The following is a 27,760-nucleotide window of genomic DNA, read 5'->3' on the forward strand; positions in this document are numbered from 1 at the left end:
CTCCTTGAAAATGTGCTTCAAGCAATATCCTTGGCGAAAGTGGGGACTTGGAGATGGTTGGTTGAGTTGACCGCTCACAGATGTGCTGACATATGGAAGCCAGTGCCAATGCAGTACAACCTGTTGTACAGTGTCAGCAGGATAATGACAGAACAGGTTGAACTCCTGCTAATGGCCAGAAGTGGTGAAGGACAACTGTGACATCTCATCCACTAGCCTCTCGCTGCTCATCTGGAGACCAGTTAGAATTGCTTGACTGTCAGTTAAAGAAATGCTTTTCATGATGATCTACTTCCTAGAATGCCCTAATAACAAAAACTACATTGTAACATAGTATTTTAAAGAAAAAAGCTAATAGTTATGATTCCTATATTATATTCATTTGAGGGGAAATAAGCTATGCTTAAAAAGCAGAACTGGGATACAATTAAAGTCGTTCAATCATACTGCACAGAGCTGACATACTTTTACTGTTTTTAATAAAAATTTTCTCCAAACTCATCCTTTCAAGAATTACTTTGTGCAGCAGATAGCCTAATACCTTGGATAAATTTAGAAACAACAGTAAGCACTTGGAAGCAGAAACCAGCAGATACTATTTGATTTTTTTCTGCACAGGAATCCTGTAATGCAGTACACACACTACAGAGTTCTGCTGGGTAGGAGGTGCCTGGGAGGAGCCCAGTCAAACAAGGGCTTGCCTCCACATGTAAGTAACAGATAACACCAGGCACAACTGTGCTATCTCAAGGGCATGGAGAGACAGCACTTTGCTCTCCTATGGATGCACTGGCCAATTCATTTCATCTTTTTTGTCTCACCTTCCCCCAAAAGGGAAAATGAGATACCTCTACTTGCACCAGATCTATTCTCTCTTCCTTTAAGTCCTGCTAAGATTTCCAACAGCATTCTGCTCTGACAGCAGGTTCCATAGGTTAGCCTCATAAAATGCTTAAAAACTCTTTTTTTTCCCCTGGCTCTAAATCTGTTGCCTTTCAGTTTCATAGACAGCTCCCTGAACTCTTATGAGGACAATTAAAGAAGCACAGCTAATTTATCATTCATTGTCTTCTCTTGATGTCATGTCTTCTTTTCATGCTCTCTCCTGCCTGAACTCCCAATGTTCCCAATGTCCCTGTTGACATAAAGGCTTCCTGTTTTTGTTACCCCTCCCTAAATTCTAAATTTGTTAACCCAAATGGAGAATACACTGCCAATGTATCTAATAAAATTACTGGTTTTCTTCTTCATTTTGTCTATAAACTCTGCTTACAGAGTTCACCAATACCACACACTGAAAATACTTGTGTTCTCCAAAATGCCGCACAGGTCTTCCTTCTGAGCATAAGTGAACATAAAGCTCGGGAACATGTACAGATGATTGCTGCCAACATACACTTTTACATGCCATTTGTCTACTTTGCACTCATAAATTATGAAAACTCAGACAAAGTTTACTGACAAAAAAGACATGCAATCTCTCAACTGCTGCTGCCTGGAGAAGCTGTAAACTCCTCTGTCAGAGCTCCTCAACATGACACAGCACCAACAGCAAGGCACATGGAGGCATGACAAGGACACAAAATAATCCACAACTACTGGTAAAGGAAACAAAATGTGTGTTCTGCTGCTATTATATTACATGGTAAAAGTCAAATGGGAAAAATAAGCAAGCAAAAAAATCTTTCCTAGGAAGATTATTTTTTGGTATCTTCTTAGTTATACAGTATTATTTAAAAAGAAAAGGCTCAAAAAGACTCCTTAATGAGAAAAACCCTGCTTTATTTATCTCTTATATCTTGTATAACATTACCTTAGTTTTCCTTAGCATTTCCTCTCAGAAGTGATAAATGTGGAATTGTTTAGGTTTCCCCTCTGAAACTATCATTCTGTTAATATCAACAGTCCTAACCACACATGACCTCCATTCTGCCAGTCCCACCTCTGCCTTCAGTTCTACTTTCTGCACATGAGAAGGAAGAATGAATAAAGGTCTTTGGAGAACAAAGACCTATGTAGATTTTGTGAACACCAGTAAAATCTTTGTTAGGGAAGTATTTTTTCCTGCATGGTAATGTAGCAATAAAATACTACTATTAATAATTATTTAATGGAGGTTTGAAGCACCTAAATTCTTGAACTCCTTTCTGGACTTATGACTTACATGCTTCAGCATTTACTTGCTACACAAACCTAAGAGTTCTTCCACCAATAAAATTACTCAATCATAAAAAATAAAGGAAATAAAATTTATGTCCTCTTAATACATCAGTGTTGTGTTAGTCACTAAGTCTCCAGATAAGTCAGAAGTCTGCAGCCCTGATATTCAGCACAGTGGAAAACCAACAGAAGGGCCCTGTAGCTATCCTCACAATCTGTCCTTGCAAAACATCTGACAGCTGCAACACTAACAAAATTAACAGTGGATGAGTTAGTACCAGACGCTAAACAGTTGCTATAGAAAGACTCATCCACTTCTTTCTTCTTCTCCCCTTCTTCAACCTGGCTACTCCACCACTTGATAAAATTAACACTTGGTATCATTTTTTTCTTTTATTATTTAATAAAAAAAAAGAGCCCCACAAATGTCCTTTCAAGACAAGATTATGAACATCAAACCATGATCTCTTCAGACACTTAAAGAAGCAGTTTGCAGCTGAAAATGACCGTGTTCCAGTTCTCTTACTGCTCTTGAGCAGTGAATACATATCCATCCACTTGCAGATTTTGGGATCCCACTCAGGGACAAGCCAGAGCTGCAGCTGAACAAGGCAGTATCTGCACCCTTTTCTGTCCTATACTATCTGTACAATCTCCTTCATAAATTCTTTACTGAAGAAAGGTATGGTGACATACTGTATACTTGCACTGAGACAGCAAGATCTGTGATGGGGAAAGAATGAATTTAAAAAAAATAAATAAAAAGAGGTTGCAACTGGAGTCAGCAAACCTTTATGTAATATATATAAACCCAAAATATTACTATCATAATAATAATGCCCTTCCCCATGTTCCTCTCCCTGGTAGCTGTGTCAGTGCAGTTCTTTTTACACATTTATCCTGTCATCTCTTTAGGAAACTTGTTGTTTCAACTTTGCTTCTTGAATAAAAAGAGTTTGTGCTAATGCAATATGAAGACCATGGGTAGTGCCTGCCTCTAGGATTACTTCATTAACACAACCTCTTGGCAGCAGTCAAGAAGCAGTTTTACAGAGAAAGCTGCAGTAACACAGACTTCTTCCTAGCTGAAACTCCTGCAGTCTTGCCCTGCTCTCTCTTGCATTTCAACTTTGATGAAAAATAGAAAGCCAACTTTAAAACAAAAGAAAGAAAAAGGCTTTGTAAAAATGACATGACAGAACACTGCATTCATACTGTTAAAGCTAATAAATAGTAAATGTATTCAGTTTGCAAAGATAAAGATTTCCCATTCTCCTACTTTCACCACTGCACACTGCTGAATATTCTGAAACCCTCCCTTTCTTACTTGTGTCACAAACAATAAGAAAACAATCTAAAGACCAAAACCTTCTGTCATACCTGTCCAGCCCCTTACTGCCCTTGAACATCTAACTTCTCACTAACAGGATGTGGCTGACACTTTTGCTGTTGATAGTAGAGCTATGCTAGAGCTAGTAAAGGATTTGTATCTAAGAAGTGTTCTGCAGAGATAACAAAAGTAAGAAGTAGGGATGAAGGAGAGCGATGGTAGGAGCTAGCAGATATTTGTCTAAATAGCAAAAGTGTGCTGACCACATTAAAATGCTTCAATTTCAGCTGCTAGTTAAAGTGTATGCACATCTTAATGATCAAAAGACAACAACAGAACAACCAGATAGATGAGATTTAATACTGTCATTGCTCAACGACTACAGACACACAGAGCAGACACAAAATGCCTGTCACTTCTAAAAATAGCATCCCATCTGAACTGCACTGCATTGTGATTATTTCACAATCAATTTGCTAAGGTGGGCTTCAAAACATGTTTTACATCATTTTTTCCCTTCAATCCTTAATACTAATTGGGAAAAAACTACTAGTGTTATTTAATAATTTTCCTCCCATTTCTCAGCCAAATTTAATTCTTGCACTCACATTTTTTGAGAGAGCCTTGAAACACAAGGAGGAGTGAGAAAACAATATAGTTTTCTTCCCTATATATTTTTCTTCCAGGTAGATAATGCTAAACAAAGAACACTGCTGTTTGACTCAAAAATGCTGTAAGGTAACTTTACACACATTTCCTTTTACAGCTCAAAGAATCAAAAGGAAGACAAGTACAATAGAAAAAATATAATATTAAATTTCTGAAGCTGAATTTTAAGGATAAATAAAAAGCAATGACTTGTTTCTTTACAGAATTAAATTGTCCCTGCTCTATTCTAAATGTCTTTGTTTCTTTTTACCATATTTTAAATCCATTCCTGCTCACTAAGGTTGTCCTGGAACTCCATGGTAGGAAGCTGCAACTTTCCTCCTAACTCTCATGCTGCAGAATGCTTTAAGTTCCACACAGCAATAATGTAGCAAATAAATTATAACACAACATTGCTCTTTTTTAAATATGAGATTCATATTTACCATCTTCCAGCTACTCTGCTTCTACAGATTCTGTTACTAGTAAGTCAACATTTAAATACTTGTATCAATTTTAAGTAGGTCTTCTACAGGTGTTTTTAAAAGCAGGGTTGTTTGCATAATTGAAAGTACCTACAAAGCACCACTGTAAACATTTTCCACACCAAGAAACAGGAGTTTCTTTAGGGCTTGTAAGCTCTTTGCAATCTGGAGCCATATGCCATTTCAGTAATGCTTCAAGTCCTTACTTGTTAGACCCTTTTTAATTTTGAATTAATGCCAAGGCTAGACATCATAGCAGAAGTTCCCCATTTAAAATCTTATTCTTTTTTACAAAATACCCACATACACTTTGTAGTGTTAGCACAGCTTTATGCTAACAAACAACAAAACCAGAAAGGTAGTCCATTTTCTTCAGTTTTACCATGCCCTCTTCTGCCCCCTCACACTCAGTCTGGAGCCCATTGATGCCCATGGTTATGAACTGGGCCACACATTACACAAAGAGCAGGTACAACCCTGGTGTGCAACAAGGAGTCCTTCAACTTTAAAACATGAAGGAGCTGCTTTCTGGACTGCCTGGTTAAAATCTAACAGTTTCTTTAGAAAGGACAACAGACATTGCACGCTTAGGAACACATCACTGGAAACTAAAATTAAAAAAATAAGTGAAAGATGAGCTTGAGGACACAATACATACTTTTGACAAAGCTGGCTGAACAGCACTTTAGGAGACAGAGGACCTTTTCCAGCCTCCCTCATGCTGTGAAGGAACAAGAACATTGCTGAAGTCAAAGGTCCCGGGCTGGACAGGTTTACCACCAAAGGATCCTTCAAAAACAAAGGCAAATTACACATCAGATTTCAAAAGTAATGACACAGACTTCTTTCAAGTTACTTGATACATGATAAAGAGCAATGTAACTTTCAGTCTTAACAGTGTTTCAGGGTGGGTTTTTTTAAATGTTGATGTCAACCATTTGACTGAAATAATTTAAGAGCAGGCTTAGTATTTAAGGAGTAATAGTTGCAAAACCAAACAATTATTGGTGGTAACCAATAACTTTGGTAACAAGCATGTCAATGAGCTGGTCTGGTTCTCACAAAAACAAGCAACCTTTGTATTACCTGCTTTACTCCTACCTCCACATACACTGAAATTCATCTGCAGAGACAACCCAGGTGACCACCTCCATGGGCCAGTGTAAGATTGTGCTCAGTGGCTCTCTGCTACCCAACCTTAGGAATGGGGCATCCAGCTTCTCTGATCTGTGAGCCACACACTGCCATTTCCACACATCAGGCAGCCACAGAAACACAACCTGTTCCTCCACAAACCAGGTGCTGTGAAAGTACCAGCAGTGCTTCACAGCCAGAGCTGATGGCAGACCCCACAGCGCCCTGTGGCACTGGGAGCCAGGCACAGGCTGCATCCTGCACAGCCCCTCTTGGAATGATGTTCAGCCCAGCCAGCAGGTTCTGGGTATGGAAGAATCAAGCCAATTTTAAAGCAGAATTTTAAAATCCTGCACTGCTTACGCACCACTTGTTAAAATGACCACAGAACCCAGCTCTCCCTAACATGCTCCAAGGTTCCATGTGCCCCCAGTGCTCCCTACTAGCTGGCCTGACTCTCAGAAAAACAGATTACAAGTGCCAGATGAACACTTGGAAAGGGCACCTTGTCCAGAAAGCAGATCCACACAAAACATAAGCAATATGGATACACACAAATATAAAGTATTTGCTTTATATGCACTATCAAAAGGTGGGAAAAGGCCCCTTACCAAGCAAGAAGCAGGAGGCTTCTGCATTACTATTAATTAGACTACTGCAGCCCTCTTATTCAATGCCAAGTTTTGCACTGGCATACAAAGACCAGAAAACACAGTCTTTGCTCCAAAGACCTTATTTACATTGTAAGCATTGAAATTAAAAATAAATCTTTCAACCTTATGGCTGTGCAAGTTACACATCAAACATAAGCCAACACCCCACTGGCTCACTAAGCCTTTGGGCAAAAACAAGCTCCAGACCTCTGCTGTGGCTCAGGATAACTTTGTGAAACATGTTGCTGCTCTGAACTGCCACTGGAGGAAATAAAGACAGCAATGCAGTGAATTGCACACTGTTCTTGCCTGGAGGAGCTATGAACATCACCTACAGCAACACAGTCAAATCACCATCATTTCAGAGGTATCTGAAACAGAATACCACTCCTCTACCCTCACTGCCACCAGAAAGCTCACAGCAAGCAGCAGGAAAAAAAGAAAAAAACTAAGACAAAATCCTCTGTAAACTGTTTGCTTCAGCTAGCAGAGGGAAAGGGGTATTATCTTTATTGCCAACAACATATAATGAAACCCCAAGTCTCTAAGACATGACCAGAACAGCAGAATATTCTTTGGATAATAGTCACAGGAGACACTTTCCCATATGCCTGCAATGAGTTTGAGGACAAATTTGTTCCTCACTGAAATTTCTCTTCTCTCATTTTAATCCCCTGGCCTGTGAAGCATGTAATAAACTTTACAGATCTTATCAATGAAGGGCAGGAATGGACTGGAATAAAACATTTCACAGATACTTTCTAGAGCCAAACAAACTATTTCCTGTATCATACATTCATACTGAAGAAATTAAATGGCAAGTAAAAATAAGCCAGCTGCTCTTTCTTAAGGTAAAGCATTATTTGATACTTCAATATCAAAAAATGTGAAAGGAAGTAATTCCTCCTCCTTCTCTAGGGCTGAGTAATGATTTCTGTAAAAGAAACCAGTCCACAGGTAACACAAACCCGCTAAGCAATTAAAATGCAAAAGAAATTGGAGAGTAACAGTGTGCTTTTAATGGAGATGTGATTTCCTGTCCTCCAGCTTCTTCCCACATTTTCCCAAATTTGTATTTCTCAGTGCATACTTACCAATTGAGAATCTGAAGTATGACAGATTTTTAACTTTGTTCCTTTCTCCTTTATCTCATACATCAGTTCATTTAGTACATGAGTCTGTGCCAAGTTCTTAAAGAAAGAAAAACACAAAAAAATGTGAGAAACATGCTGATCATTCAATTACAGAGTTTCCTTAGTTATATACTCTAGATTCAGGGGTAGACCAAACCAGATACACTTCGTAACATGTAGCCGAGGTTTAGATACAACCACTAGAAAGAGCACTAAAAAAATTCACTAACTTGACTGTTTCTAAAATTTTATTTATTTTCTTTTCTGTAATTTCAAAACAGTTCACTAGTAATAACTTTTTAATTTATATTGAATAACAAGGTTTTTTTTTTTTTTTTTTTTGTTTTTTTTTTGGATGAGGACATTATTGTCAGAAACCGTTTCCCTCTTTTAAACACTGCAGTCCCTGTCATCATGCCCCATGAAGCACAAAGGCTTTGGCACAATGAAAAGTATTATCCTTCAGAATTTAGGAAAGAAATCAACTCAACATATCTCATCTTTGTTTCTTTATTTTTGGTCAACTCTGACAGCAGATCACTTAGGCTTCTGTGATGCCCTAAGTATGGACAGACAACAATTTGCAGTTTTACTATCTGTTTGATGAATTTTGCAATCAACATCATAAACACAAGGTGAGGTGTGCCAGTGCAGAACACCTTTGTAGCAGTTTTCCTTCACTTGCTCACTCCTGCCTGCAGACATAGAGATGTCTCTGCTCAGCTGACAAGCAACAGGATGGTGCAATATAAAACCCACTAAGACTGCTGCTTTTTTTGAGGATGTTGGATTGGTTGTGCACTAAACATCAATAGATGTGTATTAGTATAGCTCATTCCTCTTATTGTAGTCAGAAAAAAACCATAATCGATAAAAATAATTTTATAACTGCATCCATAGCAGGGGTTTAAAATCATGCCAATGAATAGTGCAGACATTTACATTATGCACACAGTGCCACTATTCACATCACCAGTATGGTAGATACCCTGCATTAGTCATGACTAATAATGCTGAAGTTCAAATAAAACCATATGCTACAGTACAACCCACACACATATGCAGTGTGTAAAACACTTGGCATTTTCACTTGTTTCATTACTGTGCAAAATGCCAGTGATCCAAGAATTCTTTTTTATTATAACAGGAAACACTCCTTGGATAGCAAGGAGTAAAAAAGAATTTGAAAAGGACTTTCAGAAAGCAGAATGAAGACCTGTAATACTCAAAACCTTTTCAGAAGCCCATAGATTATACAGACTTAGTATTTCTGAAATCTATTAAGAGAAAGTGGCATGATCTTTCCATCTTACCTGCATGACAGCATTAAAAAAGCAGGTGTTTCCTAAATTATTTATTCCTTTAACTGGAACTGATGCACCATTACCGGAACTTTTTCCTTTCAGTATTTCACTTGTTTCACTGTTTTCTTCACGAAGACGTATGATTTTTGATGAACCTATAATTAAACTATAGATTAATATGACCACAGAACTGCATAGTTTAATCATTTAAGTCCTTTCATTATTATGTTAATGAAGTTTATATGTTAATTAATTTTAACATATGTGGAAGATACCTTGATAATACTCTAAGCTGCTGTACGCAGTCTTAAAAACACCAAAAACCCAAAAAACTAGACATAACAGATAAAGGCCTGGGGAGTAAAAAATGCCCTCAACAACTACATATATCCAACAAAACCTTTCATAATAATCATACTGTCCTCTAAGACTGTAACTTCCACAATTAGACAAGAAATAAGTAAAATGAGTTATTTATTAGCAATAGGCAGCTGAGATAAATGTTCATTAGATACATCAGAAACACCACACAAAGGTTGCTTTTTGGTGCATTTGAAAGGAGGTAGCCCAAAGTTACCACTGAATGCTGCAAGTCTTTATCAACTCTAGTGTTCTGTTCCAACTGCCTTGTCAACAGCCCAAGGCACATTATCCCTACATGTGCTCCTCAACTCACCTCAGTTTGTCACAGCCTGAGGAATTACTAATGCAATCCATGTACACACAATGCTAGTGTTTTAATTTCAAGTAACAAAAAATTGATAAAACTATGCTATAACATCCACATAATTCCTTGTTTCCCTTATTATTTAAATAGATGAGGGACAGCAAAGTTAGACAGTCATTAACTTGTAGCCTAGAGGTAATGGAAAGACTTGAGATAACAATATTTAGCCTTGAATTCTACTAGCAACTTTCATACTGTCATGGTTGCAGGACTAAATGTGAACATTACTGACATCTGCAGTGTCTTAAATATTGATTAACAATGCACGTCAATGTAAACGAGTTATGGACTTAATAGATGCCAAGAACTGTGATGCTACAATCTCTGTCTTGACATATGAATTCATGTATTTGTTCTAATGAGTTTCACATTGAAGTCTCATTAAAGTGTTCTTGAGAAATAACTAACAGACCTATTTACGTTAATGAAATTCTCATGCCAAAAGGTTCTTTTATGTACACTCCTAAATACTTTCTTGCTTAGAAAAATGAAAAAAAAAATTAAATTAAAAAGAAGTCATTAAAATATCTATTGTATCTGGTAACAAGGTTCTGACGCAGTCTTGCCTGCACCCTACAGTGCCATTGAGGCACAACTATTCTTCCAAATTGTATCAGAGTTTTTCAAAACAGAGTTAGAGGTGCTTTGCTGTTTAAAAACACTTTTAAATGTTCTTGTTAACAGTGCTTACACAGCTTTAAATTACTCTCCTTTCCATTCAGGTGGAAAATTAAGATGGTACAAGGGCAAAGTAAAAGATGGAATTCTCCTTGAAAAAGCAGACAAAGTGGTTTTGAATATAATAAACAACAAGCAAGCTGCTCACACCCTAAAGAGTCACTGTTTTATGGGCTACATGAAGCAACACCTTTTAGCTGGCATGACTAGAAGGGGAATGCTACAGTGTCAGCAGCTCATCCACCCACAGAGCTTCAGAACAGCCATAGCATGGGAATGGGAGCTCCAAGTTATCTGCAATTCAAACACACTGCTCTCTCTCAGAAGTTTAATATTATCACTGGAGATGTTTTCCCCTCAGAGAAGTGGGCCATCCAGAGTAGCGCTGGGGAAAAGAGATGGTTAAAAAGAGAAAAAAAAAAGATGGAAAAAAAAGCCAAAATTGTGGAAATAATTTGTGTATTAGTATACCACAGTTGTTGCATTTATCCATCGGCATTCAAAAACATCTGGGACAGCATCTTAAAGTAAACAATGTTCACAGGCCATCTGGACAAAACTGCAGGCAAAAATTAAAGCATAAGCATATGGAAAAGCAGATTTTTCTCTTCCCTTTAGCAGTACAGGATGACAAATGTCAAACCTAGATCTGTCCACGCTTCACTGTGCTATGCTTTGCAGCACCACCTGGCTCTCCTTGCACAGCCACCAAATATGGACAGCACTGCCACAGCGGACCATATCTGCAGGGCAAACTCGATAAAAGCATTTCACTTCATGGTTAAATGGCAGCTTCACACAAGTAGCAAGGTTCCATTTGCTGAACCTTATATACAAATTATTTAAGGGAGGGAAAACAAAGCCAAGGCATCCAGCTTTGTGATGAGAGCTGGGTGAATACGCAATTACAAAACACAAGAAATGAAAACCAGACATCTGATTGCCATGAAGCTGGATAATTAGGAGGATATATACAGGGATAAGGATATATGTATAGGGATAAGGAGAAGTAGTAGCAAATTGGAAAAATGCTTGGATATTGGTATCAAAGTTAGGAACCTCATTTCATTCAGAAGGTTTTAATTACTGCCTTTTGATTTGTTAATAATTTTAAAAACACAATCTACATGACATTTTACTATGTTGTTTGTACCTGTGAAAAAGTCCTGACAGAAATGTGCTGCTTTGCCATTACAAACATTACCTGCTGCCTTGCTTATAACACACAGATATTTTTAAGTACATATACAGAGCCAGAGGAAGGACAGCAGTTTTTAATTTAGTTCTGCTCAATGTCCCTAACTCGGTGATAAGTGACAGACGGGCCTGAAGCTGAATGTTTACTTGACATGTGAAGAGTTGGTCAGTCTTAATAGAACATGCTGGTAATGACTGTGATAGCTAATACTTCTACAGATTGGGACTGGAGGGTCCTTCTGCAAGATTAACCCAAGGCTACAAGCATGTTATTAATCAAAAAGCTAATATGTAATTTTTTAAAGTGAATTTGCACTGAACAACTGTTTCATGGACCCTTGGTGACTCAATCTTGCAGTCCTGTAATTCAACGGGCATGCTTTTAGGTATGAAAAGTAACTTTTAAGCCAGTATATACACAAGGATCCCAGCTGAAGGATTCCATCAAAATGGCTGTCATCTGCAGCTGCCCACAAGGACCTTCAGCTCCCGGCCTAACAGAATAAAAGAAGTAGTCTGAGTTATTTGTCCACATGCAGTAATATTTGTTATAAAGGACCTTGTTCATATTAATAAGAGCAGGTTGGGTGAAAAGCACAGAAGTAATTAAATTCAGACAGATTTCTGTCATTAGTTAACTCATCTTTTAGAGAATTGACATGGTAATCCTTAAGCTCTCTGCCTTTCCCAGGTAGTGTGACATCGGCCCTAGGCAGGCTGTCCCTCCCCAGCAGGGACAGAGAACCCACTGTGCCTGGGGCTCACATTCAGGCCCTGCCCCTCTGTCAGACTCTCCTGCTGTTCTGCTGCAGAGGTGACCTTTCTGATGCAGCCATACAAGGAAAACTCTCACCTAAGCTGTGCCTTGATCACCAGAACCTTCTCTTCCTTTGACAAAGTGCATCTGGCTGCACGGACACTCTGCCTGAGGACTCTGCCAAAACTCTTTGGCCAGCTCTTCATCCAAATCATCCAACCCTACTGACCACCTCTCCACAGGCACCAGGTCAGTGCCCACCTCTGGTCCCACCATGATATCCACCTCCAACCCTCAGACAGCTGCTTCTGTACATAGACACAGCCTCAAGCCTGGCAAAGCTTCCCAACACCACCCTGTTCTCCCCCATGCCAGAAAGCCCCCCTCCCACCAGAGCCCTGGGAAGAAGGGCAGCAGAAGCTGCTCCTCTGCTACAGCTCCTGCCTGCAAAGCACCCCTTTCTTGCTGCTCTTCAGCTTTTCTTGTGCCTGCTCCACTCACCTGTGGTCCTGTCCCAAAAGCTCTCTGGAGGCACAGCTGCTCAGCACCAGCCTCTGAGCAGCGACTGAGACTCCTAAGCCAAACATTAGCATGGACAATGACTCATTCCACAAAGCAGAGCCACTTACTGCACCAGGTGTACAAAAACACACAGTGCTGACACATCCACTTGCAAAGGGAAACTTATTGTGGCTTCCCTATCAATTTGTTTTGCCAGCATTTCCAACATTTGCAGCACACATGGACTTCTGCACAGTCTCTGCTGAAAGTGAGCTCTGCCTGGGGGTGCAGATGGCAGGAAAGCAAGAAGATAAATGACATCAAGGTTTTTTTTCAGCCAGGGGAGTAAGCACTATTGCTCATCTTTTCAATGCAACTTTATTTTTTAATTAAAAATAAGGGTTCCAGGAATACACACTTTCATTCCAAGGTCAAGCCTTTTCTACTGAATACAACTCTGGTACTTCAGCTGAAGGTCTTCACAGTAAAAGCAAGGTTAACAGACTGTCTTTCTTTTACCAAGTTCTCATCATGCTGTATTATGAAATGCTACTAAATTGTCTGGCACTCTTTTTTTATCTAAAAAATTTAGATTTTTTTTTAACACTGTACCACAATTAGAATCCAACCTTTAGAAAAACAGCCTGGTTTTCTTCTGAAATGGTCACTAGCTTTACCTTTTAAAGGCTGAATTTCGCTAGTAGTATTACAACCCTACAAATCAAAGATTATAAACTGCAGTTTTATTTCTTTGAGTCTTGCCACAATGTTATAAACTAGAAAAGACATCTGCACAGTGTGGAAGAGCAACCTATTCAAGGAGTGCTTTTGATCCTCTATGCTCAGATGACTTGTGTTACACCTCATAAGCAAATAAGTACATGGGCAGGAAAGGTGAGAATCTGTGGTTAAAAATGACAGAATGCCTAAAAAATTTTTTGTCAATGCTTCGATTTTCATTCCTTTGCAAGGAGCTTACTAGCAAGCAAGCAGATTTGAAAGAAAATTTCTGATCAATGACAAAAATGTCTTTTTGCCAAAGTGTATTTTCAGATTCAGAGAATCAATACAATCTGTTTTATTTTTGCTACTTAATTTTAAGTAGATAGAATGGTTTTCTATGACTCCAAACTACATGTTAAAATCACTTAAGAAAAGAACACTTTTTTCAACATGATCATTTGTCAATTGCTAATATCCACAACAGAATGCAAATCTGCAAAGTTATTCATCCCACTACCAGTTTTTCCATACAAGTCTACAACTCTCATATGTACTGTAAATTTGTATCTATTTTTATACATTAGTTATAGCCATCAAAACAAAAATCAAGCTGCTAACTTTCACTTACTGGCAAATCCAGGCAGCTGAACTTACTAGAAAAACCCCCTTCCTCTGCTTGCCCCTCCCAACAATAAATTTAACTACAACATTTGAGAATATATATTCTTCCTTTCTCTTCTATTGCCACACAAACCAATTTAATTAACTGCTCTATAAAAAGTATGTGATCTTATGTTTCCACCAACATATAATTTCGCTTTTGTAAAGGAAAATACACATAAGATTCACTTTTAAGACAGCAAAACAATTTGTTTTCTCCAGTAAATGAGCAGACACACAGATTGCAATGTCTCAGCATGGTTCCTGTGTACTACATGTGCATTATGTCCATGTGAAGCTCACAAGTGTGCCACACAGACAATACTGCACCTGCCTTTCTGTGGCAATCATCACGGCCTGCTAACCTTCTCCACAAAACAAATTTCTGGGTGGTACACCCTAGAAAGCAATCTTGCTTTTTTCTTCCAGCTTGTGCCCAACATGACCTCTTAACCAAACAGACTCCTCTAAAAAAAAGGGGGGAAAAAAAAAAGAAAAGAGCAGGCATTGCTGGGTACAACAAACCATAGGATCAGATGTGAAAATCACACAGCTGCAAGCATTCTTTTGGGAACCCAGCACTGGGATTTATCTCAATCGCTTAATGTAATTACAAAAGTCAGTCATGTAGTAGTAATGTAATTTGCACATTTTTACAGCTGAAGTGAAGTTGAATCTTTATGAGAGGCCGAGTGAAAAGCAGGGATCCTGCTGCCACACTATTCCACCACATTAGTACCAAATGACAGGCATTTTGCTTTTGTTTATTTTCCAAGATGCATTAATTAGGAAATCTATATAACCCTCTCTCACATGTTTCAACTGATCATTTTATCTTTAAATGAATCCTGCACTTTTGAGAACTGAAAAAAAAAATATCCCAGCAGCTTTGTGCATATTAGCAATTGACAATTCATGTTCATACTGCATTTCTACAGAAATTTCTACACAATGCTATTTGAATTTTAATGATGCACCATGCCAACCAGTTGTTACAACAGAAAGAAATGCAGACGTAAGATGAATTCTTGTTACAGTGCCACATTCTGCTATGAGAACTGTCTTCACTTTGACTGCTTTTTTAGAAAGAAATGGAAAAGCAATGGGGAAAAAAGCACAAGAGTGATTTTTAAGCAAAAAATATTAATTGTCAGTTTTACACTACTTTTTTTTTTTACAAGTTATTTATCATTTTTTAAAATTAGCTTATGTTTTAAGGTGTGAATACACAAAATGAATTTTAAAAATCTACACCTGCTAATAATTTAAAGAATGATAACTACACTGAAAATATCAATGGAACATGAAATAAAATGTTACACTAAAAAAAATTTAACCAAAACAAAAGTAGAGTTAATTTTCACAGTAATATATCATGTCCTTTTGTATTCTGGACAACAGCATGAACTACATTTCAATTTCAGATTTTATTTTTTCAGAATACCTGAAGGTAGTCTAATTTAAAGAAAAGAAAAAACCTTAGATTTCTGTAGGGGAAGTACCAAGTCTGTCATTTATCAAAATGAACCAAGAGTGTCAGTTCTGGTTGGGAGTTCCCTGTCATGCACACCAGTCATTTATAAACACACGGATGTTTTCCAGCCTCTCCCAGCAAAGAGCCTGGCCTAAAGCAACAGTCCTGGGCAAAGAGATTTTCTGTCCTTTCCTTGCCACTCAGGAAAACCCAACAAATCATCTCTGGGCCAACATTCCCAGAGCTTTCAGGAATGCAATCCAAACTGCTCAACACAGACAGAGTGGAGAGGGTCACAGACTTCCACCTTTAAAACATCGCTGGAAGTACACAACACACTTAATGCATTAATCCTGCACTGGAGCCTCAACCCTTTCCCAGAATGGAGCAGGAGATGTGGCTGCCCTGCAGGAGCGACCCTGGCACTCTCAGACCTCTTGCTGCCAAGGCAGGCACCCTGCAAGGCTATGTCTAAGACCTGAACAGATTTTAAAAATACAATTTTGGATACAGTTACAGCAAAGTTTCCAGTTATACCAGCAAACACTTACATGAAATGTAAGCATCTTCAAAACAGAGCACCAAAATGAAACACAAATGCATATACAGCAGAAACATATGCTGCTCTGCTCTGCTATAAATATGTTTAGCTTTCCTGAGTTAGTTTGGAATTTTAGTTGCTTAATTTAAGACATTTCACAGAAAAGCTTTCTTAATCTGAAAGCTTTAGATGCTTTGAAGTTTCACAAATTTAGAATCTAAACCATGAGGCACAGAGTTGCATCACTCAGAAAGCCTTATCCAGCAGTACAATAATGGAATAAAATTGCTTTCATTACATTAACTGAAAAAAACCCATCACAGCATTTTCATCTGCAGGAAAGCTGCAACACATATTAATCACACATAAATTTGAAATTGAAGCTGTGAAAAAAAGTGAAACCACATGCTGTATATTCACTGCTTCAAGAAAAAAAGATGCAAAAGGCAGCAATGTATCAATTCATTAAAATTGAATAATTCAATATACAACCCGTGACTAGATCAAAATACTGTATTTTTAAACAGACCTTCATTTTTTCCCCTCAAAAAATATGTAACATCTCTTAAAACTGGTAGGTGCACATTTAGCTAGAAGAATACTTAGTGTAATTCTGTATGGCAACTATTATCCTCTCTCACTTCTAACTGGTTGATTACCTCCGTTAAAGGATGCAACCAATTGTTTTAAAAGTTTACTTAAGGTGGGTTTTGAGAATCAAATGTGAAATTCAATGCACTCTCCAAGTCACAAGCCAGAAATGCTGCCAAGTGTGTTACAGCAGGGATGAATAACACCAACATTATCAAGAGTAGAGGGCCACACATATCAAGTTCTATCCACTGTCACATATATTGAGAAGGTGTAGAATGCTCCTAATATAAGAAAATAATTTAATACTATCTTATTTTAATAGGAATGACAATTCTATCAATTAAAACCAAACAGTAAAAATGGACATTGCATCCAACAGCAGAGTACAACAGAAAATCCACTTAAATCTAGGAAACTGTGGAGAACAAGTTTAAATCAGAAAATTTTAAGCTGTTATACATCCATACCAAGAAAATTAAATTAATTTATAGTTAATGTAAAATGTACACTTTGATATATTATTATGTGTTAATTTGTGATTAATTTATTAATTTATGTGGCCTTATCATATTTAAGAAAACAACTCCTCTATGCTAAACTTTCTTTGTTAAATACAAAATTCAGAAAAACTACCCTATAGCATCCAAAATATTTTTAAAATGTAATCATACTGTAGAAAAAAAGGTGACATTATGTCTTGATAGGCATTACTTCCCCAAGAAGTTCTGCAGTTATAAATTACATCCATGTACATCCATGTACAACCATGTACATTGTGTACATGGTCACATTGTACACAATTTTTCAGCTGTATTTTTAACATGATTCAAAATCTAAAGTGCTTATTATTATCTCCAGATAAAACTAATTGTGCAAACTTACTTGGTTCAGCCCTGGCACCATGTTTTTGAAGGAAGTCAACTATCTGAGCCAGAACCTTTTTGTTGCAATGCGTTGACAGCTCTTCATCACACTCATAACACCTAAACAAAAGAAGAAACAAACTGGAATTCAGGGCTATCTGTATGCATGCACATCTCAGCTCTAGCAAACCTCCCAAACAACCTTACACAAATTACTTAAAGCTCTCAGTTTCAATTTTTCACACTAAAAAATGGAATAGAATTGAATTCTCTCATCTCATATATGCTCTTCTATAGATCAGTCCTAATTCACTGTGGTCCTTATAGATTTAAGTAATTTCAGAGAATACAAAGGACAAACACGCCTCCAGAAAGCCTACCTTTCTTCTATAGAAAGCATTCATTTTATCTGTCAGAATCATTCTTTGTCATGAGAAGACACTACTTTCAGTTATGTGAAGTCCTAGGAACAGGCACACACAAACACCTGCACACTGATTCTTACCATATGATCCATGTGCTGAGGTTGATAACGATGCAATGAGGCTCCGTGCGTGCAGTTTGGAAATGCTTCAGAGAATGCTGGCCTTCTGAATTCTTACTACATCCCTAAAAATGGACACATCAACCCAGTAAGGGGCAGGAAAGGGTAAAAGAAAAGATGTATTATTAGTAAATACACTACAAAACCTCCACTTTTCAAAACTAGACATGAAGCTATTCTGCCCTACTTATATATCATTTGTAAGGATTGAGAGGATTTAACATTCTCATCTTTTCTACTTGGAAAATCACTTAAAAATATAGAGAATTACTAAGTTTGCTCTAACTAATAGAAATAATTCCTAGCTTTTGGATAAGTATTGATTAAATATCAACGTACAAAAACTATAACATTCACAAAAGAAAGAATGCTCTAGTAATTGTGAATGAAACAACTATGTAGCATATTTGGTCCAGAATAGCAAGGAAGACAACAGCATAGGTAACCCTCACTGCTCAAGAATGTCAAATGCATTCCAGACAGCAAATGAAAAAGGTACATAAAGTGCTTTGTACTACAAAGCTGCTCAGAACACACTATTTATGTACAGCAATTTCAGGAGAAAGCATTTGCAATGGTTCAAGTATGAAGAGAGTGGGACTTAGATTCAGCACTGGTCTCTGAATAGGCATTAAGTTGTAGAAGCTGTTAACAGCATGAACATGAAGAAGCACATAGAATTAACTCCTTTTAAAGGCCACCTTAACAGAAGTTTTTCAAGCAAGATATATGAGTCTTCCTCATATAGATCTAGTTAACTATCTTCTGAACCCTGTGAATAGCATGTTTCATTGCAAAATCAAATCTGTTCATATTATACTGGTAGGAGCTGGTTTCTATAGTAAAACCTACTGAAAGTAGTTTTTTATAGTGAAACCTACTGAAATTCCAAGAAAATCATGACATGCTTTGTTCAGGCAACTATTGGCTGAACTAAGCCTGATACTGCCCATAAACTGAATTTTGCTGTATCAAGAAAAATTTTTCCTTTACTTCAAACCCAGGGCAGAAATCTGTGAAAGCCCTTGGGGTCAGGACCTGCCACTTTGAACTCTGAGGCCATGATCTGACATTATAACTGATCCATTCTAATGGCTAGTAGCCACAAGAGCAGCATTCTCACTCCAGCACAGTCCTTTCTCCCTGGCTTCAGTCAAATCTAGCAACTGAGTGTCCACAGCACAAGTTCATTCAGCAATATACATGTTTGGTTTCTCATTCATTCCTATTTATGCGAACTCCTGCCAGAGCAGCCAGCTGAACAGATGCATTTTGCAGCCACACAGCTCCCAGAGCCAATTCTCTGTAAGTGGCAAGAGGATGCAGATAAGAACAGAGAAAAGGCAGGGCCATAATAATTGTGATGCCACACTGCACTGTTGTGGGAACCCAGAACATCCCTCTGGCTGTCCAGAATGGCCAGGACCCCTGCCAGGGGCCTCAGAAGCCCTGGCACAGAGCTCCAAACACCTGTGGTTTTGATTATGACCCGTGGAGCAAACTACCAACCTTATGTGAAGATCAGCAAGCCATAACAGTTTAAGTAGAATATTAGTGAAGTTATCACAGGGTGGAAAATTAGATTTTAGGTTTTTGGTATGGGGGTTCAGGAGGCAAGATGGAGGGAACTGGACGTGTCCAGCCTTTCTCCTTCTTCTTCTTGGCCTCCATCTTCTGCTGTGATGTTGGTACTTACAGTCTACTCACTGTCTAACACAGGTGATAGGTATTGGAAAGTAATTGTAAACATTGTATATGTAGTTTTTAGTATAAGGACATAACACTGCCCCAGGGGCAGGCAGTGTGCCTGGAACTGTCCTGCTGGACAGACCCCAGCAGGGCAGGAGAAAATTTTTTATAGATAAGATGCAATAAACAACCTTGAGACCGAGAAATGAAGAGCCCCGACTCATTCGTCAAGCACTCGGGATGGGAAAAGAGATTTTTAACGACTTGGGGTCACAGTGACCCAGAAAGGCCTCGTGTGACACATAAAGCTAACCCTAAACAGTGCGAAAAATTAACAGGAACATGAGGCCACACCCCACTTCCCGAGGAAGCTGAAGCAGGGACTCTCACAACCAAGCACTTGCATCACCCTGTTCCTCTGTAATGAGATGCCAAACAGACAAGGATCCCCAACACATCCTTCAGAAACTGCACCTGTGCACACTGAGCACACAGGCTCACCTGGAAGCCACATTTGAGACACAGCCAGATGTCTGAAGGCGCCCCGGGCTCGGCGTCGCTCAGCCTCCTCTCCCTGAGGCACTCGGCGCACATGGACCACACGCTCTGAGCCACCGCTCTCTTCACGTGGGTCACGTCCACGGCCTGGCTCACGTGCTGGCAGGTGAGCCCTGCAGGGAACAACACATGCTCGCTTTTAGACATCCGAAACAATAGCTAGGGAAGAGAGCACGTGGACACTGAAAGACCGTGATCTTCAATTAATTCAGCACCAGGAAAAAAAAACAGCAAAGAATTAAAGCAGGAAAGATCAGCCAGCTGCGCCCCACATACTGAATTTTATGAAGGAATCTCTTTTAGTCTTTCCGTAATGGAAATTCTTTTCAAGTCAATAAATGCCACCTCTTAAAACCAGATAAACTAGTTCGTACAAAAGTACAAGGATTACTTTTGTACAAAACTAATTTCCCTGGTTTTTGACAATAAAATAATGGATAAATCTATTTTTGCATATAACAACACAGGCCATTGACCTTTTTCCACCCCATAAAGAAACATTTTTCAAACACCCATGCATCCGTACTACAACTGCTCATTCTGAATGTGAATATCAACCATTCTTCTCTGTCATAATTTTTTGCAAAAATTTCACTATATTACAGAATAAGCTAAGTTTGAAGTAACCTCTGAAAGCCATCTTGTCCAAGCCTTCACTTAAAGCACTGCCAAATATTAATTTAGATCTGTTTGCTCATGGTTTTGTTCAGCTGAATGTTGAATATCATCAAGGACTGAGGCTTCACCAACTCACAAGAAAATCAGGTTTCTGTCTGACCACCCTCAGAGTGAATATAAAATAAATTTCCTCACACCTAATCAAATTTTCCATGCTCTAAATTTGATTTGTTGCCTTTAGTCCTCTCATTGTGGACTTCCTGCAAGAATCTGGTTCTGCCTTCTCTGTAACTACCATCAGGCAATCAATGAAAGAAATTATACTTTCACTCCTTTGGCTAAACAAAGACATTCCCTTCAGCCCCTCTTCCCACATCATGTTCTCAATCTCCTCAAAAATCTGGAGGGGGTGAACCACTGGCCTCACTGACAAGCCAACCTTTCTTGTAAGAGAGCCCACAACTGGGCACAGCTCTCCCAAGGAAGTCCCACAAAAGCTGAAAAGATGGAAAGAATCACCCACCTGCCCTGCACTCTCATTAATACAATCCTGCCTACAGCAGGCACAAACAGCACAGCTTGGTTTTATTCAGTGTGTGCACTAGGACTTTGAGGACCTTTTCTGCAAAGCTGCCTTAATCCCCACCCTGTAATGGCACGTGGTTATGCCCAGATGCCAAACTCTCCACCTGCCACTGCTGAACACTGAGAAGTTTCTGCCTGCCCATTTCTCCAGCCAGTCTAAGTCACTCCGAATTGCAGACCTATCCTCCTGTTTATCAGCTGGCTGCTCAATTTGCTGCCATGAAAAGACGGCACAGCACAGCTTCACAATGACATCAACCAGTTTTCTCAGCAGTTCAGATGCAATCCATCTGACCCCACAGACTTGTGTGTATCCAGTTCGTTTAACAGTTCTCAATCTTCTACACTGGACAATGTTTATATCCCAGAGTCTGCCACTAAGGTCAGGTGCCAGGGAGGATCAGGTGCAGAGCTTACATGTGAAGAGAGAAGCAAAGGAAGAATTGAGTTCCTCAGCCTTTTCCCACATCCTGTGTCCCTAGACCCCCTGCCCCCTCACGCAGCAGGTTTGCACTCACCCTAGTCTTCATTTTACTGCCACTGTATCCATAAAGGCTCATCTTACTCTTTACACCCTCACCAGACCCAATTCTAACTGAAGTTGCTTTACCTAATCCCTAATCCTGCACACTCCAGACCTCTGCAAAGGCAGCCCAAACCTGCCTCCACCCTCTCTGCCATTCCTTCTTCCCTGTGAGCTCAGCTGGAAGCTCCCTGTTCAGCCACACAGCCTCCTGCCACACGTGCCTGACCTCACATGGAGAGGTTGTCATTGAAGATAACCAACTCTCCAGCCCTTCAGGGAAGTCATGTAGTGTAACAACTGATCATGTCATAAACACTTGACTGGGGATATTTTTGCTATAAATTCAAGCAAGAAAAGTATTTCATGGTACCAATGATTTGTGGCTTTCATCAGTCAACATGGAAGCTATTAGCCCTCAACCTCAGGACAAACATCCCCCCTAGGTACTCACCTGAAATATCATCTGAAGAGTCCTCATCCTGGGGCCTGTTGGGCCTTTTGCTTCTCTTTGGCTTCTCAGGGTTGGTTCTTGATGGATCTTTCACCCGCATCTGTTGCTTACTAGGAAAGACAAACAGAGGCAATGTTATTGTTTATTGAGATGTTTCAAGTTTGAACTCCAAAAGCACAAGATCCAATCACACATTCAAACACCACAAACACAGTTTTAGGCTTGGTCTAATGTCAGCTATTGTGTAACAAGGAGTGTTAAGAATGTGTCAGGAATGAAGTCTTAGAAATGTCACAACACCAGTTAGACTACAGGACACACTGAACTGTAGCTGTAGGAAAAGGGGACACTCACTTCTAGGCAGAGGTGTTAAATATTTGAGATATTGAGATTTTCTTTTTGTTATTGCAAAGTAAGTTATTACAACTACAACATACCAGGAAAACTTCATCAAAATAAATGTTTCTCCTCCTTAACATATATCCCTCATGAAAGGTTTCAGTCATTATTTACACTTGCACATTCCCTAAAGGTTTTTGAGCAATTTCAAACAGTGTAAGAAAATAAAAGTCTTCCAAATCTGATTAAAGTGTTCTATCCTACAATGGATGACTGACTAGAGAGCAAACTGATCCCTCTGTTAAACACTGGAGAATCCATAAAGATGAAGTCGCCCATAGGAAATTTGTGTCATTAATCAAGGAGTCCTATGAGGAACAGAATTAAAGCAAAGATGTTTGCCAGTAAAAGTTAAAAAAAATCATTAGAGATTTCAGCACACCAGTCATTTAATCAAAATCCAAATGTGAATCCACTGAAGGACTGTAGCTGTGCACCACAGAGACAGCTGCTGGGGCTTAGTTTACAGTTTGTCTTTTAATGGTGGGGTTCATAAAAACAGATTTTTGTTTTCACATACAAAGCATATGAATGTAAAATAGTCAAATACTCATACATCGCAAACATGTGAGCCATTCTGTTCAGAAATAAAATGACATCTTGTTGTGTACCAGAAACAGGCCAGTAATGTCACCTGAGCCACCAGGACCAAAGATTTTCAACTGTGCTACTGCATTTAGGTATAGGAAGCATCTAAAATGCCCTACATTTGGGAATTGCAAAAGGTGTATTCTTACTACAGATCAATTAGTTAAGTTTGCCAAAGTTTAACAAGTTTGTCTACTTAAATTTTTTTAATCCTTTCTGTATATATATTTAGACCTTTGTATTACTGAAGCTCTGAGAAACACAGGAAACAACCAGTATACTGAATTCAATATTCCCTGTCCTTATTTATCCACTAAGCCAATCACCAGAACAGCCATCAATATTGATATTAGAGCACCACCACCACTGACACCTGAACAGCCTTCCCTGAAGGAAAGCAGGCAATCTGCACCAGCAAGCTCCTGTTTCAAGTTTTACACATTTGGATAGACATCCCTGCATCTGCCCTACATCCCTACATACTGTTAGTGCTAGGGGTTTTCTGCATGAACCTACCAGCGAGAGATTTGCTTTGGACAAGTCACATTTTTGTATAGTATAAAAGAAATCTTTACTCACTGCTTCCTTGCATCAACAGCTTCATGTCTCCTCAATCCTTCAAAACACAGCCCAATTTTTTTTTACAAAATGCTACATTTACACAGAAATTAGCTTATATTAAATACCATGATGTTCTTAAATTAAATACCATGATGTTCTTACAGATTTCAAATTTTCCTATACTTATAGTTATAAAGCCTAGACATGCAAGTGAAAAGCACCACTGAATTCAGCTTTGCTGATTTCATGGGTTCACAATATTTAGACCTTTCTTACTGTTTATACAGTAAGAAATGTCTAAATATTCCAGCTCCTGACTATGTATATTCAACAGATGTTAGCACACCTAATGTCCATCAACAGCCATGCAACCTGGCATCCCTAGAACATGAGGAGGCTCAAACAACTTCAGCTGTGTCCTTCTGCCTTGGCAGCTTCCCATATATACCCAAGTTTCATGTGAGACTACCCATCACCTCTTGTCACACTGCCACTTAACTGAGCACAAGATTCATCAAGACATTCATCAAACAGTAGGGCCAACAGAGCTGTTGTGAGAAAACACAAGACCTTACACTAAATTATGCAAAGAGTCAATAGCAAAGACAGCAAAAATGTCATCCCTAAAGGAACATAGCTGTGTTTAGGTGATTCAACATTGACATAAACAATCTATGAGTTCATTTCAGCATAACAGTTTTGATCTCTTTGGGCAGACTATGTAAGACTGTCCAAAGCACAGACTTCATCTCAATGAAAGTCATCTTTGTATCAGCACACTTAGAGAGCTCCCATAAATAATTGTGGGCCCAACCAGCGAAAATACAAACAAGTCTTTCCCTTGTGTGAAATCCTGAGGCTCACAGCACAGGTGTCATGACCTGGATCAGGGCAAGCACAGCCCACTGCTGGACCCATCTCCTGGGGACCCTCTGGACATGGGGAACAAACAGTGCCAGCTGATAGCCACAGTGACTGAAAGCACGGCACTTCAAGCCCAGCCTAATCAACATGGCATTAGAATGAACACTGGCATAAGGAGCTGCACTCCCACTGCACAGCCCAAACACTTTCCAGTCTCCTTTCACTAAGAGCAGGCAGAGGAAAAGACAACATGGACCATTAGATTAATTACTCTCCATGGACATACCCACAGACAGACACCCATCAGACAATGGTTACTGACCTGTGAGCTCTTGGAAAAACCAGAGCAAATCAAGGACTCAGACAGCCAGGGTTTGTGCCTGATTTTGAAAAGCACAGAAGTGTGATGGAAAGGTAACAGCAACGAGCTACTCCACATGAGCAAAATGCGAGTGTATGTGGAGTACAGCCCTTTTCCAGCACATTCAGAGACTGAAAACATTACAAATTAAAGACCCCATTTAATAAAAACATAATGAACATCAATCAATTTCAAAATCAGAATGCTTATGACAGGAATTTGATTATTGTATTTAATTGAGTTAAACAAGGAAGAAACTTAGGATGCTTCAGAAATATTTCAGTTTGTGGGAAATAAAAGATTTGAGTTTTTGTTGGAATGGAAAACCTGAACAAACAGACTCAAGAAAGCATAAAATATAGCTAAGAAAAAACCAAAAGGGATGATCTACAGCTTATTGTTTGCCATAGGCACAAGCCATTCAGGACAATCAGGCAAAAGAGAAAAGAACAATTTAGACAAAATTAACTAGACACACTGAAGATTAAACACCATGGTAGTATTCCCATGATTTGCCTCTTTCCAACCCATTCTCGTATTTGTTTTAATATGTCCAATGAGAATTTTCTGTCTACAGCCACCAACTATCCCAAAGGGGAAAGACTCTCCTCCTTTTCCTATGCAGAAAGAGGTCACCACGAATCTTCCCTTGAAGTTTTCTATTGTGATGGAAAAGCAAACACATTTAAGCTTTTCATTTTGTACACAAAAAATCAAGTCATGGTGCACACGATATTTCACCAATGAATCTGACAAATAAAAAGAAACTGATTTTTGTGATAGAAAAACCTGAGTTGAGGATATGTTAGCTCTACTCTCATCTCTACTTGGCACACAGTAAAAATCTTAAGTAGAAATTATGCTGTTTCCTTGAGAAAAAAAAAAAAAAAAACAAAAATAGAAAAAGTTAGATTAAAAAACCCTAAACTTTTTCCTTTTAAAAAATTACTTTGTACAAAACTAAGAACTAATCCTTTCCAAACACGTTCAGATTCTTTGAGCTCAGCATACAAGAGTCTGGAGCACAATCATCACCATCACTAGCTATTCTCAGTTGACTTCTTACTTCTTAAAAGACTCCTAATGTCAATCTTGCTACAAAAAGCTGATTAAGATCAAAACCTCCTCACTCAACTGCTCATTTGCACCATTCTAGAAAGAACAAATCACTTCAAAAGCAGCAGAATGATCTGCCCATCTAATTTTAAAAGCTTCAGATTTGACGGAGTGCCAAAAATCAATCTGCTGAATTTGTTAAGTTAAATCTATGGTGTGCCTAGACTATTTTAAATTTAAGTTATGCTTGCCATAGTCTATATTTAACAGCATTAATATTCCTATATTTAGAAATTTACCCTCTTCATAAAGTATATATTTAGATACTTACAAGAGCTGAATGTTGTTCCTAAAATAAGAAACTGCTATTTTTTAAAAAAATTACATTTTACAGTAATTCAGTAGAACTAAGACCAATAAAAGTTACAAGGCTAGCATGAACTAAAAATCGCTTTTCCTTGGGAAACCAAACTAACCCAACCAACCAACCAACCAACCAACCAACCAACCAACCAGGTTATTCCTCTTCACAACATTTTTATGCACGAGAGTTGGAGAAGCAAACTGCCTTCACTGTCTGCACTTCCCAAAAACCTTTTCCCATCTTGCACTTCTGACTTGGAAGATGAGTCCCTCCTCCTAGAATGTCTATAGTTCACTTACTAAATGTTGAAATGTGTCACCTTAGTGAGTCTTCCCATGCTGCACCTTCACCATGATGCTTATAAGAAACACAGACCAGACCACCAGTATGTTAGAGAAATAACCTGCTGCACTGATTAATATCATATCACTGCTTCCATCTGCCTAGATCCACTTTTCCCCTCCTCTTATAATTAGGGTGCAAGCTCTTTCAGACAAGTGCCACATTTTCTTCTTATCTGTGCAATACCTATTACAGTATTTTTCTGATTCTTGATTAACTAGGAGGATTACAGTTGCATTACTAGAATGCAAACAAGATAAAAATTATGCAAAACCCACCAGCCTATCTAAGCATACTGACCCTATGAAATGTAGCCAAGTGAGTCTACAGAGAATCTCCAGGTACTATTTTGGATATGGGCAATACTCTCCCAGTAGAACTGCCCATTAGCTGTGAAACCAGTATTGTTAATTATTTCATCAGTGAGCTGGAATTCAAAGAAGCTGGGGCAAATACATTTACCTCAATCCCTTGATTCATCTGAGGTAGCCTAAATTCCAGTAGTATCACTACTTGTTGTCAAACTTTCAAGTTAAAATTGTATCATTTTACGTTGCTAATGCAAAGAAAAATTTGGGTCACACTGAAAGGGCAGAGCACACACTGAATACTCGGGAAAATTAGCATTTTCATATGTGTCCTAGGGTGACGTTATGATGCTTGTATCCCCAGTCATCTGTTCTGTTTCTGCT

At 38.7% G+C, this 27,760-nt stretch overlaps 1 protein-coding gene across 5 annotated transcripts in view; it reads right to left on the reverse strand.

Annotated features, from left to right (window-relative positions):
• USP45 (ubiquitin specific peptidase 45) overlaps positions 1-27,760 on the reverse strand; it is a 50,192-nt gene that overhangs the window by 18,781 nt on the left and 3,651 nt on the right. For 4 of the 5 annotated variants that reach the window (XR_009274604.1, XM_058802792.1, XM_058802791.1 and 1 more), the window contains exons 2-8: positions 22,534-22,643; positions 20,297-20,466; positions 18,068-18,171; positions 17,582-17,682; positions 8,857-9,002; positions 7,505-7,600; positions 5,282-5,412 (exon numbers count right to left, since the gene is read on the reverse strand). Coding sequence is in view for 3 of the 5 variants with exons in the window: in XM_058802792.1 (XP_058658775.1) it covers positions 5,282-5,412; positions 7,505-7,600; positions 8,857-9,002; positions 17,582-17,682; positions 18,068-18,171; positions 20,297-20,466; positions 22,534-22,633 (848 nt within the window). In the remaining 2 variants the exon portion in view is untranslated. Of the gene's footprint in view, positions 1-5,281; positions 5,413-7,504; positions 7,601-8,856; positions 9,003-17,581; positions 17,683-18,067; positions 18,172-20,296; positions 20,467-22,533; positions 22,644-27,760 lie in introns of those variants that run through there. The other variant, XM_058802793.1, reaches the window with a different exon arrangement.

Source organism: Ammospiza caudacuta, chromosome 3 (genome assembly GCF_027887145.1).
Source record: "Ammospiza caudacuta isolate bAmmCau1 chromosome 3, bAmmCau1.pri, whole genome shotgun sequence".
Classification (NCBI taxonomy): domain Eukaryota; kingdom Metazoa; phylum Chordata; class Aves; order Passeriformes; family Passerellidae; genus Ammospiza; species Ammospiza caudacuta.